General features: G+C 41.8%; 1 protein-coding gene across 1 annotated transcript in view; it reads left to right on the top strand.

Annotated features, from left to right (window-relative positions):
- Window positions 1–15,958, top strand: part of rheb (Ras homolog, mTORC1 binding) — a 91,100-nt gene that overhangs the window by 58,227 nt on the left and 16,915 nt on the right. The window contains exons 3-7 of the mRNA XM_085987489.1: window positions 4,615–4,682; window positions 9,923–10,005; window positions 13,525–13,581; window positions 13,689–13,736; window positions 15,233–15,314. Of these exons, the coding sequence (XP_085843615.1) occupies window positions 4,615–4,682; window positions 9,923–10,005; window positions 13,525–13,581; window positions 13,689–13,736; window positions 15,233–15,314 (338 nt within the window). The remainder of the gene's footprint in view (window positions 1–4,614; window positions 4,683–9,922; window positions 10,006–13,524; window positions 13,582–13,688; window positions 13,737–15,232; window positions 15,315–15,958) is intronic.

Here is a 15,958-nt window from a genome sequence, read left to right as displayed (position 1 = left end):
CTTTAATGTAAGGAAAATCCCAAGGCACCTCACAGGAGGTAGTAAGAGGTGGAGTGGGGCCTATTGGGGACAAAGGTGGTGATATATTCTTAGAGGCGCAGGGCAAGGCTAGAATACTCAGTATTTTGTATCGGTGTTTACTAAGGAGGTGGATGCTGACAAAATATCAGTAGATGTGGAAAAGGGAGAAGCAATTGAAGGTGAAAATTGATAGACAGGATGTACTAGAAAGACTGGGTATGCTTAGAATGGATAAGTTGCCTGGTCCAGATGACTTGCATCCCAGGTTGCTAAGGGAATTGGAGGAGGAGATAGCAGAAGGGGTTTGCCATAATTTTCCAATCTTCCCTGGATGTGGGGGAGGTGCCTGAGGATGGGAAGTGGCAAATGTGACACCATTGTTCAAAGGGTGTAAGGACAACCCTAGTAACTACAGGCCAGTCAATTTAACATCAGTGGTAGGTAATTTTTTCCTTGATTATTGTTTCTAAAATTTTAATGGGCACTTGGAGAGGTTTAAGCTAATTAAGCATGGATTTGTAAAAGGCAGATCATGTTTGACTAATCTAATTGAATTTTTTGATGAAGTAACAGGGTGGATCGATAAAGGGAATGCAATGGATGGTTGTCTACATGGATTTTAGGAAGGCGTTTGACAAAGTACCACATAGAAGGCTGGTTAACAAAATTGAGGCTCATGGAATAGGTGGGTCAGTGGCAGCCTGGATAAGGAATTGGCTTAAGGACAAAGCAGCGAGTTGTGGTAAATGGCTGTTTTTCAGACTGGAGGATGATAAACAGTGGTGTTCCCCAAGGGTCAGTGCTGGGGCCACTGCTTTTTTTGATATATATAAATGACCTGGATTTTGGAATATAAATGACCTGGATATTGGAATACAGAGTATAATTTCTAAATTTGTCGATGATGCCAAACTTGGGGATGTGGCAGTGAGGATGATACCAATTGACTGCAACAGAACATAGAAAGGCTAGCAGAATGGGCAGACAAGTGGCAGATGGAATTTAATAGAGAAGTGTGAGGTGATGCATTTTGGCAGAAGGAACAGGGAGAGGCACAGTTTTAAAGAGTGTGTAGGGACTGATGGACCTGGGGGTTAATGTGCATAGGTACCTGAAGGTGGCAGCACATATTGAGAGTGGCTTCATAAATAGAGGTATTGAGTACAAAAGTAGAGAAGTTATGCTGAACCTTTATAAAGTGCTGGTTAGGCCACAACTGGAGTATTGTGTCCAGTTCTGGTCACCACACTTTAGGAAGGATGTGAAGGCCCTTGAGAGGGTGCAGAGGCGATTTACCAGAATGGTTCCGGGAATGGGGGATCTTAGCTACAAGGACAGGTTGGAGAAGCTGGATTTGTTTTCATTAGAGCAAAGGAGGTTGAGGGGTGATTTGATAGAGGTGTACAAGATTATGATGGGTTTGGATAGGCTAGACGGGGAAAGGCTGTTCCCACTAGTTCATTGTACAAGGACTAGGGGACACAGATGTAAGGTTTTGGGCAAGAGATACAGGGGGATATGAGGGGAAAAAATTTTTACGCAGCGAGTGGTGAGGACCTGGAACTCGCCGCCGGTGGAAGCGGAGACACTCAATGTTTTCAAGGGGAGACTAGATAGGCACTTGAGGGAAATAAACTTGCAGGGCTACGGGACTAGAGCAGGGGAATGGGACTGACTGGATTGCTCTACAGAGCCTGCATGGACTCGATGGGCCAAATGGCATTCTGTGCCGTTATGACTCTAAGGCTAATGGAGAACCAATGTCCAACCAACCAAAGGAAATTGGAGGAGTGTCCAAAAGCTTGGTCGAAGTGATGGCTTTTGTAGAGGTTTTTAAAGAAGTGGGCAGGGTTAGTGAGGGAATGAAAGTGATCCTTATTGAGCACTACAATGTTGTATGCATTCATCAGGAGTAGAAATAAGCCTGTTCCTTTTTAATTACTCTGTGGGCCTTCAGAGCCCAACAGCCCAAAAAGCTACCTAAAGAATTGCTGATCTTGAAGTAGTAGTTTTTGGTCTCACTAGGAGACCCTTTTTGGCATAGAAAACACACATCATTGAAATCTGTTCACCGGACTCCGGGCAGCTCCAAGGCAAGCAGGCATTTCTGACACCGTTCTCCAGGGTCACTGCCAATGTTCCCTTTAAGCTGTGCAGCGCTCTGCAGCTACTGTGCAGCCAGCTCACCAGCTTTTAAATAAAAAATTAAGGGGCCGTGCACCCAAAAATAATTAAAGGGAACACCTGCTTTCTCCTCCCCAAGCAGATTTTGGTTTGTTTGGCTTTAGCAGTGCAGTGTGGCGTCTGCTTGCTCTCATCAATCTGGTTCATTAATGCTGCCTATCTGCACAGCACATTTCACCAGTTTTTCCATCCGCTATGCAGGTGGTTCTTTTCTGTGGTCTGTTGAGAGTAAGCAAGAGCCTGTAACACAATTGATACTGCCCGAATGTAGCAAATAAACTAGCAGTTTTGATGAGGTTTGACGGCAAAAAGTTTTTAACTAATACCTTTCTCACTTGACATTATTCTGGATTTTAATTTTATTTCATTGCACTCTTGAAGTATGTGAACCTAGTAGCTGCTTCAATTATCAATCTTGTATGTTTTGAGCTTGCATTAGCTGCATCCCTTAATGCCAGAGTAATCTTCAGATGGCTTGAGCCCAGGATCCCTTGGCTCAGTGACCGTACTCTCGCCTCTTGCGTCAAAGTGGATTCAAGTCCCACTCCAGAAACTTCAGCACAGTTCAGTGTAGTGACATTCAACAGCATTACCATCGCTGAATCCCCCCACCATCTACATCCTGGGAGTCACCATTAACAGAAAACTTAACTGAACCAGCCACGCACATACTGTGGCTACAAGAGCAGGTCGGAGGCTGTGTATTTTGTGGCGAGTGTCTCACCTCCTGACTCCCCAAAGCCTTTCCACCATCTACAAGGAGTGTGATGGAATACTCTCCACTTGCCTGGATGAGTGCAGCTCTGACAACACCTAAAGCTCGATACCATTCATGTCAAAGCAGCCCGCTTGATTGGCACCCCATCCACCACCTTAAACATTCACTCCCTCCACCACCGGTGCAATGTGTACCATCTACAAGATGCACTGCAGCAACTCGCCAAGGCTTCTTCGGCAGCACCTCCCAAACCCGCAACCTCTTCCACCTAGAAGGACAAGGGCAGCAGGTGGATGGGAACACCACCATCCCCAATTCCCCTCCAAGTTGCACATCATCCTGACTTGGAAATATATCGCCAATCATCGCTGGGTCAAAACCCTGGCACTCCCTCCCTAGCAGCACTGTGGGAGTAGCTTCACCACACGGACTGCAGCGGTTCAAGAGGGCGGCTCACCCCCACCTTCTCCAGGGCAATTAGGGATGGGCAATAAATGCTGGCCTTGCCAGCGATGCCCACATCCCATGAACAAATAAAAAAACATTGAAGGAGTGCTGTACTGTAGGAGGTGCTGTCTTTCAGATGAGACATTAAACCATGACACCATCTGCCCCCTCAAGTGGACATAAACAATCTTGTGCACTATTGGAGGAACAGTGGCTTTCAGCAAATGATTGGGCCTTCATTTATCCCTTCAACATCACTGAAAACCGATTATCTGATTATTTAGTCATTGCTGCTTGTGGGACCTTGCTATTTGCAAATGGGCTGTTGTGTCCCTCCATGATGGTAGTGATTACACATCAAAAGTACTTCATTGGCTTTGAAATGCTTTGGGACATCCTGAGGTCATGAAACATGCTATATAAATGCAGGCGCTTTGTCATAATAGTCAGAGCATTATGTGGCACAATTTAGCGAACTAAATGTTTTTAAATTGACTGAATACTCGTATTACGAGTGTCACGATCAATATTCCCTTGCAGCCGCGCAGCTCTCTGCCAGTCCCGCGCTGTCCGGGTTCGGCTTTTTCGATAAGTTTTGCGAAACCGTTGATGGGCTTCGCAGACACTTAAAGGGGCCGTACACCCAAAAAGAAATTGGGGGATACATTGGTCGTGACCCCTTTTGAACATGCTGATAATTTTGCCCATTAATCTTGTCAATTGGTTTAATGTGCCAGACAGTGGATAACGTTTTACAAGATGTGTGAAATACATAAGTGTTTCTTTATCTTTATTTTGAGCTAGAATTTACAAAATACCATGGGTTCAATTACCAATTTGCCAGCTCCATGCTTTTAATGTTGACTGTGTTTCATGGTCGTCATCGACCTCGTACTGTAGGTTTGGCATTTTTTAAGTGTGTTTTGCTGTTATTGGAATTTTCTAAATTTAGCACGGTCTTGTTGGATTGGTGTTGTCTTAATATCTGCAATGTTGGTTTTGTTTTTCACAGTCTTTGAGTAAAATTTCAAATGTCAAACTTCAGTGCAATAATATAATGAAACTTGGCATTTGAAAAATGTCATGGTGTCCTTAGATAGTTTAAGTAAGTTGTGTTTTGGGGATACCTTTTAAGCCAAATTTTTTAAGTTACTGTCTTTCCTCAACATAATTTATTACGCATAGATTTCTCTCTTTCTGGGGAACTACCAGATTTAACACTTTTTTTTCTTGTCTGTTTTCAGCATTCACTAAATTGATCACAGTGAATGGCCAAGAGTACCACCTGCAGCTTGTGGACACAGCTGGACAGGTAAGGGTAATCCTAGTAGGACGGTAGTTTTAGACGGTATTCTGTCCTGATTCATACAATGCACTGCAACTTTAGACTTGCATTGCAGTAGAGGATGGCAAGAGGCTTGCTGCTTGGTTATAGGGTTAGTGAATTGTTATAGGCTAATGCAGTGTTTCAGCAAAACTCGCCATACTGAGCTAAATTGAATGATCAGTAAAAACAATATTTTAGCAACTAAGTTAAAGATACATTATGCTGAAATCTTTTCAGTATTGCTTTTCCAATGATTGATTTATTCTAGTCAACTAGCTCAATGCTGTTAGGGGGGAGGGGATAACTGCAATAAGATACAATTCTACAACAACACTACTCTCAATCTGAAGTACTTTAATGCTTCCTGTACTCATTCTCTCCTTTCCCACCTCCACCCCAAGAAAGAATAAAGAAAATGTTTTCTTTAAATAACAGCTACCTGAAAGATTTTTCATTTCTCTCCATTTATTCAACCAGTAGATAGTAAGTTATGAACCATCATCCATTTGGAGGTGGGGAGGAAAGCTGCCCTTTAATATATTCTCTTATTTATGATTCACGTAACCCCACCCTCGCTATACAAACAAAGCCTTACCCTTGAGTCGCGTTCAGGTTTTTCCCATCAAGAATCACTGCTTTCCTCTGTTCTCCCAAGTAAGAGTTTGTTTTTCCCCTTTCCCCCCAGTTGTTTCATTCCTTTAGTCTTCAGATCTGTTTTTCTATAACTGGGAGCGTTTTTTCTTCGTGTTGCCCATTTCCAGTTGCAGCATTGTATCTGTACAGCCCATCAATTCCATGGGATGCTGAGAATTTGCAGGAAACTCTTTCAACTGGCACCTAAATATCCAGAAATCTCTCAACCGGCAAAATTCAGGAGTAGGTTCAGGTAAGTTTTACTATATATTAGTGGCCATGTAACCAGGGTTCCTGGATCTGTGGCTGTGTAACCGGGGTTCCTGCACCTGTTGCCGTGCAACAGGGACTCCTGGATCTGTGGCCTTGTAACCGGGACTCCTGCACAAGTGCCGTGTAACCGGGGCTCCTGCACCTGTGGCCGTGTATGGGGCTCTCGTACCTTTGGTAAGTATACCTCTTTGTAATCTGGACTTTTTGATCAACCGGCACCACGCCAGTCCCGTCGGTACCGGATAAAAGAGTTTCCTGTAGTATGTGTTTCTCCCTTTCCTCTTCTGCCAGATGCAGGAGATTGAAATGACTCGTCATCCTTTTGACTTGGTATTTGCCATGAAAGAATCAGTTCTTTAAGCTTCTGGCTTGACTTGAGGGTCAAATCTGCCCTAGCCCGGAGCTTTTTAAATTGATGGCAAAGCTCTTGACCGGGTCAGCTTAGCGAAGCTAAGTTTTCAGCAGCTGATGGCAAGACATTATTAGCAGCTAGGATGGTCAGTGCTAACTGCAAGCATACTGTTCACTGATGTCGCAAGCACCTGTTTGATCGACTAACGAGCAATTGTCCTATCTGTCGAACTTCCTGACATCTTAATTTATTACTGAGCAAACTGACGTCGGCCATTCAAGCCATTGGCTCGCGTGAACTTAGGTTCCTTTTGTTTCAAGTAGCTGCCCAAGCTATCGTGTGTGTCTGCACTAAGGGTTAGTGAGCTTATAGGGGTAAGATGCTTCATACTTTGCATGGCATCCTGCAAGTTATTCCTTGGGCTGCACCTCACTTTCCTATCCAGGATGGTTTCTGTTTCCTAAAGTTCTATCTATCTCATCATCCTTTTGCCACAAAGTATTGTGCCAGGAGCATACATAAGAGATTTGTATTTTAAGTAAACGTGCTACTACAGAGGGTAGCAGAATGAGTTGCTTGTCTTGATATGGCAGGGATGGACCCACCATAGCATTTTAAAGCACTTTTATCATACAATGCTGCTGCTTAGGCCTATATGCAAACTATTCATTTTTGTTAACCAAAGGTGTTAATGGATATGGGGCAATGGCTGGTGTATGGAGTTGATCACAGATCAGCTATGATCTCTTTGAATGGCGGAACAGGCTTGAGGGCTAAACGGCCTACTCCTGTTCCTATGTTCCGATTCACTTTAAGGCTGTTTGAGGCAGTAATATTGCTTTTATTTAGCACTGTTCTCTTGATTTGCAGTCCTAATGTGATGACATACATTAGTGTGCAGTGCTCCAATATAGTTCAGTGAAGATTCATCTCAAAAACTTGGTATGTCACATTGTATGTTGAAGCTAAACAAATGAAGATGGCAGATCATTAATATGATCTTCCTTATCCTCGTTGCTTTATTTCGGCCTTTTGTTCCTTCCTCCAGGACAAGAATTGAAGGTGAGTCATGTAGCAAGTATACTATAGGGAGGGGTGAAATATCAGTCGGCCTCTAAAGGAAAGAGCTTGTAAAACAGGAGTTTCTTAAAAAGAAGTGTCCCTTGGTGGTTGACTGGCAAAATCATACTGCATTGTGAAGAAATATCTTCAATCAAAGAACAAGCAAGACCATACTAGTGGTAGCTATAGACGTCATCACTACTGAGTTCCATACTTGCACCTCCCATCATTCCCAGTTTGAATCCCTTCACTCCAGTTTCTGAGCTGCCCAAAGCACCAAGATCATTCTGGTCAGACTTGCCAACGATATCTTTTGTGACTGTGATTTCAATCTTGCAAACCAACCCTCACTTGGTTCCACTCTCACTTAAAACAACGAGCACATCTTACAATGTCCTCTTCGGTGTCTGCATGGTCACTGTGGAAGTGCTCCAAAATTCCATTCTTGGCCCCATTACATTTTGGTCTATATGCTGCTTATCCAGGACATCCATAGACATGAAATTAGTTTCCATATTAAGTATATGCTGACTACTTTATGCCATCACCCTTGAGCCCACAACCACCACTGTGATGTGCACTGCACTGCTTGTCTGACATCAAGTATTGGATGAGCCAGAATTTTTTTTCCGACATAACATCTGTAAGATTAACACCATTAACATAACATAAATAGGAGCAGATGTAGGCCATCAACTCCACTTTTCCACCCTGTCCCCATGTCCCTTGATTCCTTTAGTGCCCAAAAATCTATCAATCTCAGTCTTGAATATACTTATCGACAGAACATTCACAGCCCTCTGGGGGGGTAGAGAATTCCAAAGATTCGCAAACCTCTGGGTGACTGAAGAAATTTCTCCTCCCCTCAGTCCTAAATGGCTGACCCCTTATCCTGAGACTATGACCTCTATTTCTAGACTCTCCCGCCAGGGGAAACAGCCTCTCTGCATCTGCCCTGTCAAGTCCTCGAAGAATTTTATACATTTCAATGAGGTCTCACCTCATTCTTAAACTCCAGAGAATATAGGCCCGTTCTACTCGATCTCCTCCCAAAAACGTTGCACCGTAGCCCACGATTCCATCTTCTTTCCCATCTTGGGACTGAACCCAAGTATGCCGTTTGACTCTCTCCAGAGTTGAGCTGAAAATCCCATGTCTTATCCGTCACCAAGGCACTCACTTGAAAAGCACTATACTTGCTTTACTTCCACCTCTGCAACATCAACATTAATCTCCTTAACTTGCCCCCACCCCCCAATTCCATACCTTTGTCACCTATGGGCCTGGCCTCCTTGCCAATTTCCATTCGATATGAACTCCAACATGTCCAAAACACACTTGTCCTCATCTTAACCAACGATGAGTCACGCTCCAGTGTTAACCCTGTTCTTGCAAACCTCTATCGGCTTCCCATCCTACTTTTCAAATCACTCCATGTCCTGCCCTCACTGTTGCCTCTTCAGCCTCTTTGCATGTGCCCGCCACCCTTTTGACTGTCTCCTTGCAACCCTCACCGTGCCCATTTCCCCCTACTTCCTGCTCAATACTCTGCCCATCACTCCAGAGACTTGAGCACAAAAATTTAGGCTGACACTCCAGTGCAGTACTGAGGGAGTACTGCACTGTCTGAGGTGCCGTCCTTCAGATGAGATGTTAAACCGAGGCCCCGTCTGCGCTCAGGTGGACGTAAAAGATCCCACGGCACTATTTTGAAGAAGAGCAGGGAAGTTCTCTCCGGTGTCCTGGGCAATATTTATCCCTCAACGTCGCTACAACAGATTATCTGGTCATTATCACATTGCTGTTTGTGGGCGTTTGCTGTGTGCAAATTGACTGCGGCGTTTCCTACATTACAACAGTGACTACACTTCAAAAAGTACTTCATTGGCTGTTAAGCATGTTGGGATGTCCGGTGGTCATGAAAGACGCTACAGGAAACTTTGTGCTATCCGGAGGTGAGCTATCCGGCAATCTGGAGCCACCGGCAAAAATCAGCAGCCGTTTTTTATTCTTGTTTTTTTTTGCTTTGTTTGAACAGTCAAGCTGTGCAAGGTCTGTAGCTATAGCAACAGCTTCAGCTACAGAGCTTGCAGGCCACACCCGAGTGTTTAGAAGCTGTTGCTAAGCAACAGTGTTTGTTGTCAAATACGGAGATAAGAATCTCCGTATCTCTCAACATTAACTCTGGAGAGTACGGCAGTTTTGAGGCAACGGCAGCAGCTCAGTCCCGTGGGTGCCGGATTGCACAAAGTTTCCTGTATATAAATGCAATTTTTTTTTCTTTTTAAAAGCATCTCAAAATTCCACATCTTCAACCATGCCTTTAGTCACCACCTCTAATTCTCCTACTGTGTGGCATCAATTTCTGCCTTTCTTGAGCACTTACTTGCATAGTATTTACTATGTTAAAGTGCTTAAATAAATACAAGATGTTATTTTTATGACCAGATTATGGGCCAAAGGATTTCTTCTGACGCAATCTGTTAGATAAGTGCAAGGAATACATTGTCAATTTTGGTTTGATTTAATAATTCAAGCAACGAGTACTTTGGCCTTTAAGGTGTTCCATGGTGGGTTCAGTATTAGCTCTTAGAATTTCCCACCTCCATTTTATTTAGCACGGTAGTGTAATTTACCTGCGCGTGGAGGCTGAACAAATGAGGAGGAATCCTAACATTTCTCTTGCAGCAGTGCTACAATATTCTGTATGACATAAATATGTTTGAAGTTAGTGAGATGTACTTCAAGGTACTTTTTAAATGGATTAAACCCGCTAAAGGATACACTTCCAGAGCAAAATTGCAAGTCATGATCTAAACCATGATTCTGTTCCACTGTCAGTAATGTAGCATAATGAGGACTCATTAGCCTGACATCCTGACATTTGTGTCTTTTTAATCATTAGGATGAGTACTCTATTTTCCCTCAAACGTATTCCATAGACATTAATGGATACATTCTGGTGTATTCAGTTACATCTAACAAAAGGTAAGGATTTCGATTTAATATTCATTTTTAGTGAGTCAGCTGCTTTGGCTTGTGATAGCATGTTGCTGTTTTACAAGGCAACAAGGAGCCAATTTGCAAGCCATATTCTAATAGTTGCTTAGAAGTGGTATTACAGTACTTGGAGTGTATGTTATTCAGCAAATGATAACTTGCTATTGGTGAAAAAAGTGCTTGCTTTAAACAAAAATTAAAAAGTTGATATTTAGGTGGTGTGTATATATAATAGAAATAAATATATATAATAAATATATATATATATATAAAAAAAATGATGTATGTATGTTTTATATTTATGAGCAGCTCCAGAAAAATCAGATTATAGTCTTGAACTTCCTTCCTGGCGTTTTACATACACTATATAACGTTTTCTTTTCAGCAAAGAAGGGTGGTATGTAGTGGAGAAAACGGGCATCTTCCATCTAGATAGCACCTTTTAATGTAAGAAATTGCCTGCGGCACTTCATCGAATAAGCATATTGAAAATGAATGCTGAACCAGGAAAGGAAACCTCAGGACAGGGCTATGAAGAGTGAGCAGAGCAGTGGGACTAGTTTTGGATTTCTCTCGCAAAGCCAACACGTTCATGATTGGCTAAAAAGCCGCCGCCTCTATCGTTCCAGTGGGAATCAGAGATGGGTTTTTAAAGGAAGAGACGGGAGTGGAGAGGTCTTGGCAGGGAATTTCAGGGAGAAGGACTCTGGCAGCTAATGCCTCACCACTGATGGGGCAGTGGGAGAGGTGAAGCAAAGAGGCTGGTGTTTGAGGAACAGAATGTTTGGCGGGGTAGGGGCGTGTATAGGGCTGGAGGAGATTGCAGAGATGGGTTAGGGCAAGACCCTGGAGAGGTTTCATAACAAAGACTTGGATATTAAGTTTAAGGCTTTAGAGGAGGGGGAACCGATGTAGGTCAGCGAGGATGGGTGATGCGTAAGCTGGTCTTATTGCAGGACAGGATACTTGCAGCAGAGTTTTGGACTAGTTGGAATTTATAGAGAGTACGCATAGAGTATGAAGCATCGATCAGACAAAATCCTCAAACTTGTCACAAAATATACATGAAATTTCAGGACTAAAATTTAATTCTCCTATAAACTTGATGCTTTTTTAATCAAAGCAATTTTCAGTCCTGCACTGACTTAAAAAATGCATTTCCAAAGTGCTTTATTGCAAGTGGGAGTAGCATTCATTGTCATTAGAATGCTGCTCATTGTGAGATTTCCAAATATCCATATGAATTCTTCATTTTAATATGCCCACATGGCATTTCACCAAAGAATAGAGGCAACTTGCTGTGGTGTTGCAGAGCTTTTAGCAATCAAATTAAGTTGTTAGAAGATTACTATTGCCCTTGGTTGTTAAAATTATAGTTTATACTTTCTGGTAGCATTCCACAAAAGTATAAAATCATTGTGATTTACCAGCCTTCCAAGTTTTTATAGACAATTATAAACAAGCTTTTCAAGCCTTTCTACATGACTACAACCTTTTACATTCTTCTTCTAGTAAATCTACAATAGCCAAGATTTCAGTTTAGAAAATACATTCCAATATCTAGAGTCATCTTTGAATGTTCATTATTTATAGCTGGTGTGCTAAAAGGCATCTTTGGGATTATAGCTTCAAAGTAAAGCCTTGCTGCCATGTGGGATACTACTGGATATTATTGAGGACTGTTAGAATTTTGCCTTTTTATAATTGTGTTGCAGTCTGGCTGCTAGTTTTAATATAAAATGAACAGGACTGAGAGCGCTTAGATGCTATGCAAGCTTAGACGTGAAGCTGACCAGTGAGTGAAGGAAGAGTTCATGTAGAATGTTTTTGATCCTAAAATGGGTAGAAGTTACCCAGCGAAATTAAAACACATTATCCGCATGCACCATTCTTGTGTTCAGGCATGTATGGTATATACTTTAAAATTGTCATCTCACTGGAATGAGTCTGTCACATGCCAGCACAACTCAAGCAATGAGTAGTCAAATCGTAATACTGACTTTCAAAGGATTACAAATTTTGGTTCATGTGTCACATACACACATTGCATCAGTTGGCAAAAGATTGTTTCATATAGTCACACTCTAGGATTAATCTCAAAACCAGTATGGTGTGTTTTTTTTTTTTTTTAACGACAACTAATTGTACATTTTAATCTTCAAGGAAGGAAAGAGTACTTAAAAAAAATAAAAATAAAAATAAATAAATAAATAAATAAAAAAAATTAAAAAAATAATATTATAATATATATAATATATATATTTCTTTATTGGCCCAGAAATTCGGGTCGGGGGCTTCCCGCGGGTGCAAGCCCCCGACCTGCACTTACCTTGCGCGCCGGCCGTTGTGCTGTGGGCTCGCGTGGGATTCTGATCCTGGGCCGCCTCCAACTGCCGGCGCGCAGTGCTTGCGTATCCCAGGGGCGCAGTTAGTTCGAAGCATCCCCTGGGTTCGCGTGGGCCATGGAGAGCCAATCGTAGCAGGGAAATGCCCATTCATAAAATTGACAGGAAGAGCTGTCAAAACTATAAATACTATGAGCCCCAGAACATAACTAAAACTTCAAATAATTTTTTTTTAAATCACATTTTTAAAATAACTAACTATTTTAAACCATTTAAATTTTTAAGAGAATTACATTTTCTAACGGGGCTAAAAATAAACTTACCTTTAAAGTATTTATTTAAAAATAATAAACCTGTGGGGGGAAAAATGTTTTAATTTTAATTAATTCACCACTTACCTTTTTTATAAGTAACTGCTGGAGACTTCCCTTAACAGAGAAACCTGGGGGGAAAAAAGTAAGTTCCAGGCGCATGCGCTGCCTCTCCGGCGTACGCGCTTGACCTCTGAACCCCTTTAAGGGAACGGAAGTTCCGGTTTCCCGCATATGTGCAGTGCATGCACGAAACCGGCACTTTCGTTGGGCCTAAGGGTGAGTACCCAGCGCGTACTCACCTGTGGGGACCCAAATTTCTGGGCCATTAATGACTCCTGCTAGTACTGTGCTTTCCTGGCGTTCGGCATCACTAGATCATCTCAGTCAGAATTGACTCACTTTCTCTTCCCCCCCCCCCCCCACCGTACTTGCAATGAAGCCATTCCAGGAACCGTCCGTCACTACCTCAGTAATGTTACCAGAGTGAGACTGGCAACATTACTGTTACCAGTAATTTTGAGGAGACCCGATGTGTGCCTGTATTAGAGGTAACAAAAATTTCAATTTTTATTAAAATATCAAGAAGTTTTGAATTTTTTTTAGATGATGGAATTTCTTAGAACAAAAAAAACTTTTTTTCCTCCTTAAGTGGAATACTCTCCCCAGTATTTTCCCACCAAGTGGAATCTCTCCCCAGGATACATAATCTCTTCAGAATAAAGGGTGGCGACTGAAAAGACAGTGGTGGTTGTGATACTTGATTGAAGGATGGGTACCCACCCTTGGCTCTCAACTGGATAGTACTGGATCAAAATGTAATCATTTTTTATTTTTTTACATGTTGGCAGTTTTGAGGTGATCAAAGTTATTCATGAAAAATTGTTGGATATGGTGGGGAAAGTGCAGTAAGTATTTGATTTTTTTTTGTTAATCTTCAATTTTCAAAATCATTTTTCCCCCCGGTTGTATTTTAACTTCGATTTAATCTAAACTGTTTAACTTTTCTTTGCAGAGTTCCCATTATGTTGGTTGGAAATAAAAAAGATCTACATATGGAAAGGTAGGTAGTTTTTACACAGGTATTTTGGGGAAGTGTCAGCATATAAAATGCTGCTCTGAAAACTGCACCGTTCAAATCGTGGGTTAGTACTCATTTGGCCGTCTGATTTCAAAGCGTGTCTGAAAACCACTCTCCAAAATGATCAGTCTTGCTTGTCTTGTGTTTTTTTTAAAAGAATTAAGCCACCCCGAAACTGGCCACTGCGAGAAGCGCAAGATCAATGCAAAGCAGATGGTTTTTCCAATTTTTTCCCCTACCTTATGGGAAAGTGCCTGACCAGCCAGCCAGCCCTTCCTGATAGTAATGCACCATTGCAACCAGAACGTGTCTCTCTGGAGCATATATTCTACACTTTTTAATACCAACAACATTGTCCTAAATATTTCATGATTTAAATAAAAATTAAAAATCCATATCAGTTTTATGAATTGGAAGGAACTGGTCGCAGTCTCCGTGCTCTGCATTGTGAGCTGGCATTTCCTCTATGCTACTGCCCCTCCTTGTCAAGAAATGGCTTGGAAATTCATAGTTAAACGGTTAGTTCTCTTTAGCACTGAAAAGCTGTTTTGCATTGAGACAAAAAACTTTATACTAAGAATAATTCTGTTGCATGTGGATTTTAGAAATTAAATTTAGCCCTTAATTTGGCATTGTGGCAGCCATTTTTATACAGTGACTCAACTAAAAATTATTGGGGATTTTAAATGTAGTAAATTTGATATTAAATGATTATGTAGCACCAAAGTTTCAAATATCTATCTACGGTATCTTGCATTGTGGTGAATTGTGCTAGTTTTACATTTTTAAAATTAAAATCCAATAGAATTTTTGTTTTGCCCAAGTTGATCATAAGTGAGCTTCACTCTAAATGTGGCCACATTTAATCTTTTCTCGTGTATCAAGGGCCAAGTCTTTCAGTTGTAATATGCACTGTTGGAAAGCAGGGGTAGCTGTGCCAAAAATAGCAGGGTAATAACTAGCTCCTTTGGTTCGTTTGTTCTTACCCTTCCTGAATACTAACCCCTGTAGCTTCTTTTCAAACATCCACTGCATTCACTTGGAACAGGTTGACAGGACCTCATTTTACTGTCTCGTCCATAGGATGGTCCTACTAAATTTATTGAACAGTTAAGTTTTTGTGAGGGATTATTATGTTGGAGCAATTATTGACTGGAGCTTTGAAGAACGTTGCCAGTGCAACAGAAAATCAAGTAATAATTGCGCGTATTGTTTCTTTAGGATCGACCCTTTTCATGTGTAAGAATCTGCTCTGCAGCAATTTTTTTTAATTAACTTAAATGCGTTGGCTTGGACAGCATCTGTTTCTCAGCTGCATGTAGCCCTTCGATTCATACAGGCACTGTTTAGAAATATTTTGTGGTCATTTTCCAACTTACTCTTGTAACTTAACCTTGTTAAATATTTCCACTCTGATCCATGTGCCAGTTACAAATAGTGGATGATCAATGAGTGTTTAAAAAAAAAAATATTTTTAGGGTGATCAGTTATGAAGAAGGGAAGAGCTTGGCAGATTCCTGGAGTGCTGCTTTCATGGAATCCTCTGCTAAAGAGAATCAGGTAAGGACAATAAAATTATGGAGAAGTAGTTGAGGGGGCTGATGCAGTATTGGTATTTAGACCACGGGGTGTCTCTCTGCTTGTGCTAAGATCTCAACCTGTTACAGCTGTGCCTTTCAAAAAGTTAGGCCATCCAAAAGTGCTTCATAACCAATTAAGTATTTTCAAAGTGCAGTCATTGTTGTAATGTAGGGAAATGTGGCAGCCAATTTGTGCACAGCAAGCTCCCACAAACAGCAATGAGATATGTGAAGATGATCTGGTTTTTTAGATGGTGGTGGATCGATAAATATTGTCCAAGGCACCCCAGGGAAACTCCCCTGCTGTTCTTTGAAAAGTGCCGTGGGATGCTTGGCGTCCAGCTGAACAAGTGGGAGCAGTCTCGGTTTAACACCTCGTCTGAAACATGGCTGCTCCGACACTGCAGCACTCCCTCAGTACTGCACTGAAATGTCATCCTTGGTTATGTGCTGAAGTCTTGAGCGGGGCTTGAAGCCAAGGCTTTCTTGACTCTGAGGCAAGAATGCTACTACTGAGCCAAGCCTGCCACTTGATGTCTAAATGTCTGTGCAGAACACCAATGGCAAAACTTCACGTGCTGCATCTACTGCTGGAACTCTGGGGTAAATCGTTTGGAGTCTTTC

The sequence above is a fragment of the Somniosus microcephalus genome, chromosome 5 (assembly GCF_052327205.1).
Source record: "Somniosus microcephalus isolate GS21.2 chromosome 5, FLI_Smic_1.0, whole genome shotgun sequence".
NCBI lineage: Eukaryota > Metazoa > Chordata > Chondrichthyes > Squaliformes > Somniosidae > Somniosus > Somniosus microcephalus.
The sequence above is the reverse complement of the archived record's forward strand: the minus strand, read 5'-3'. Positions and strand labels throughout refer to the sequence as shown.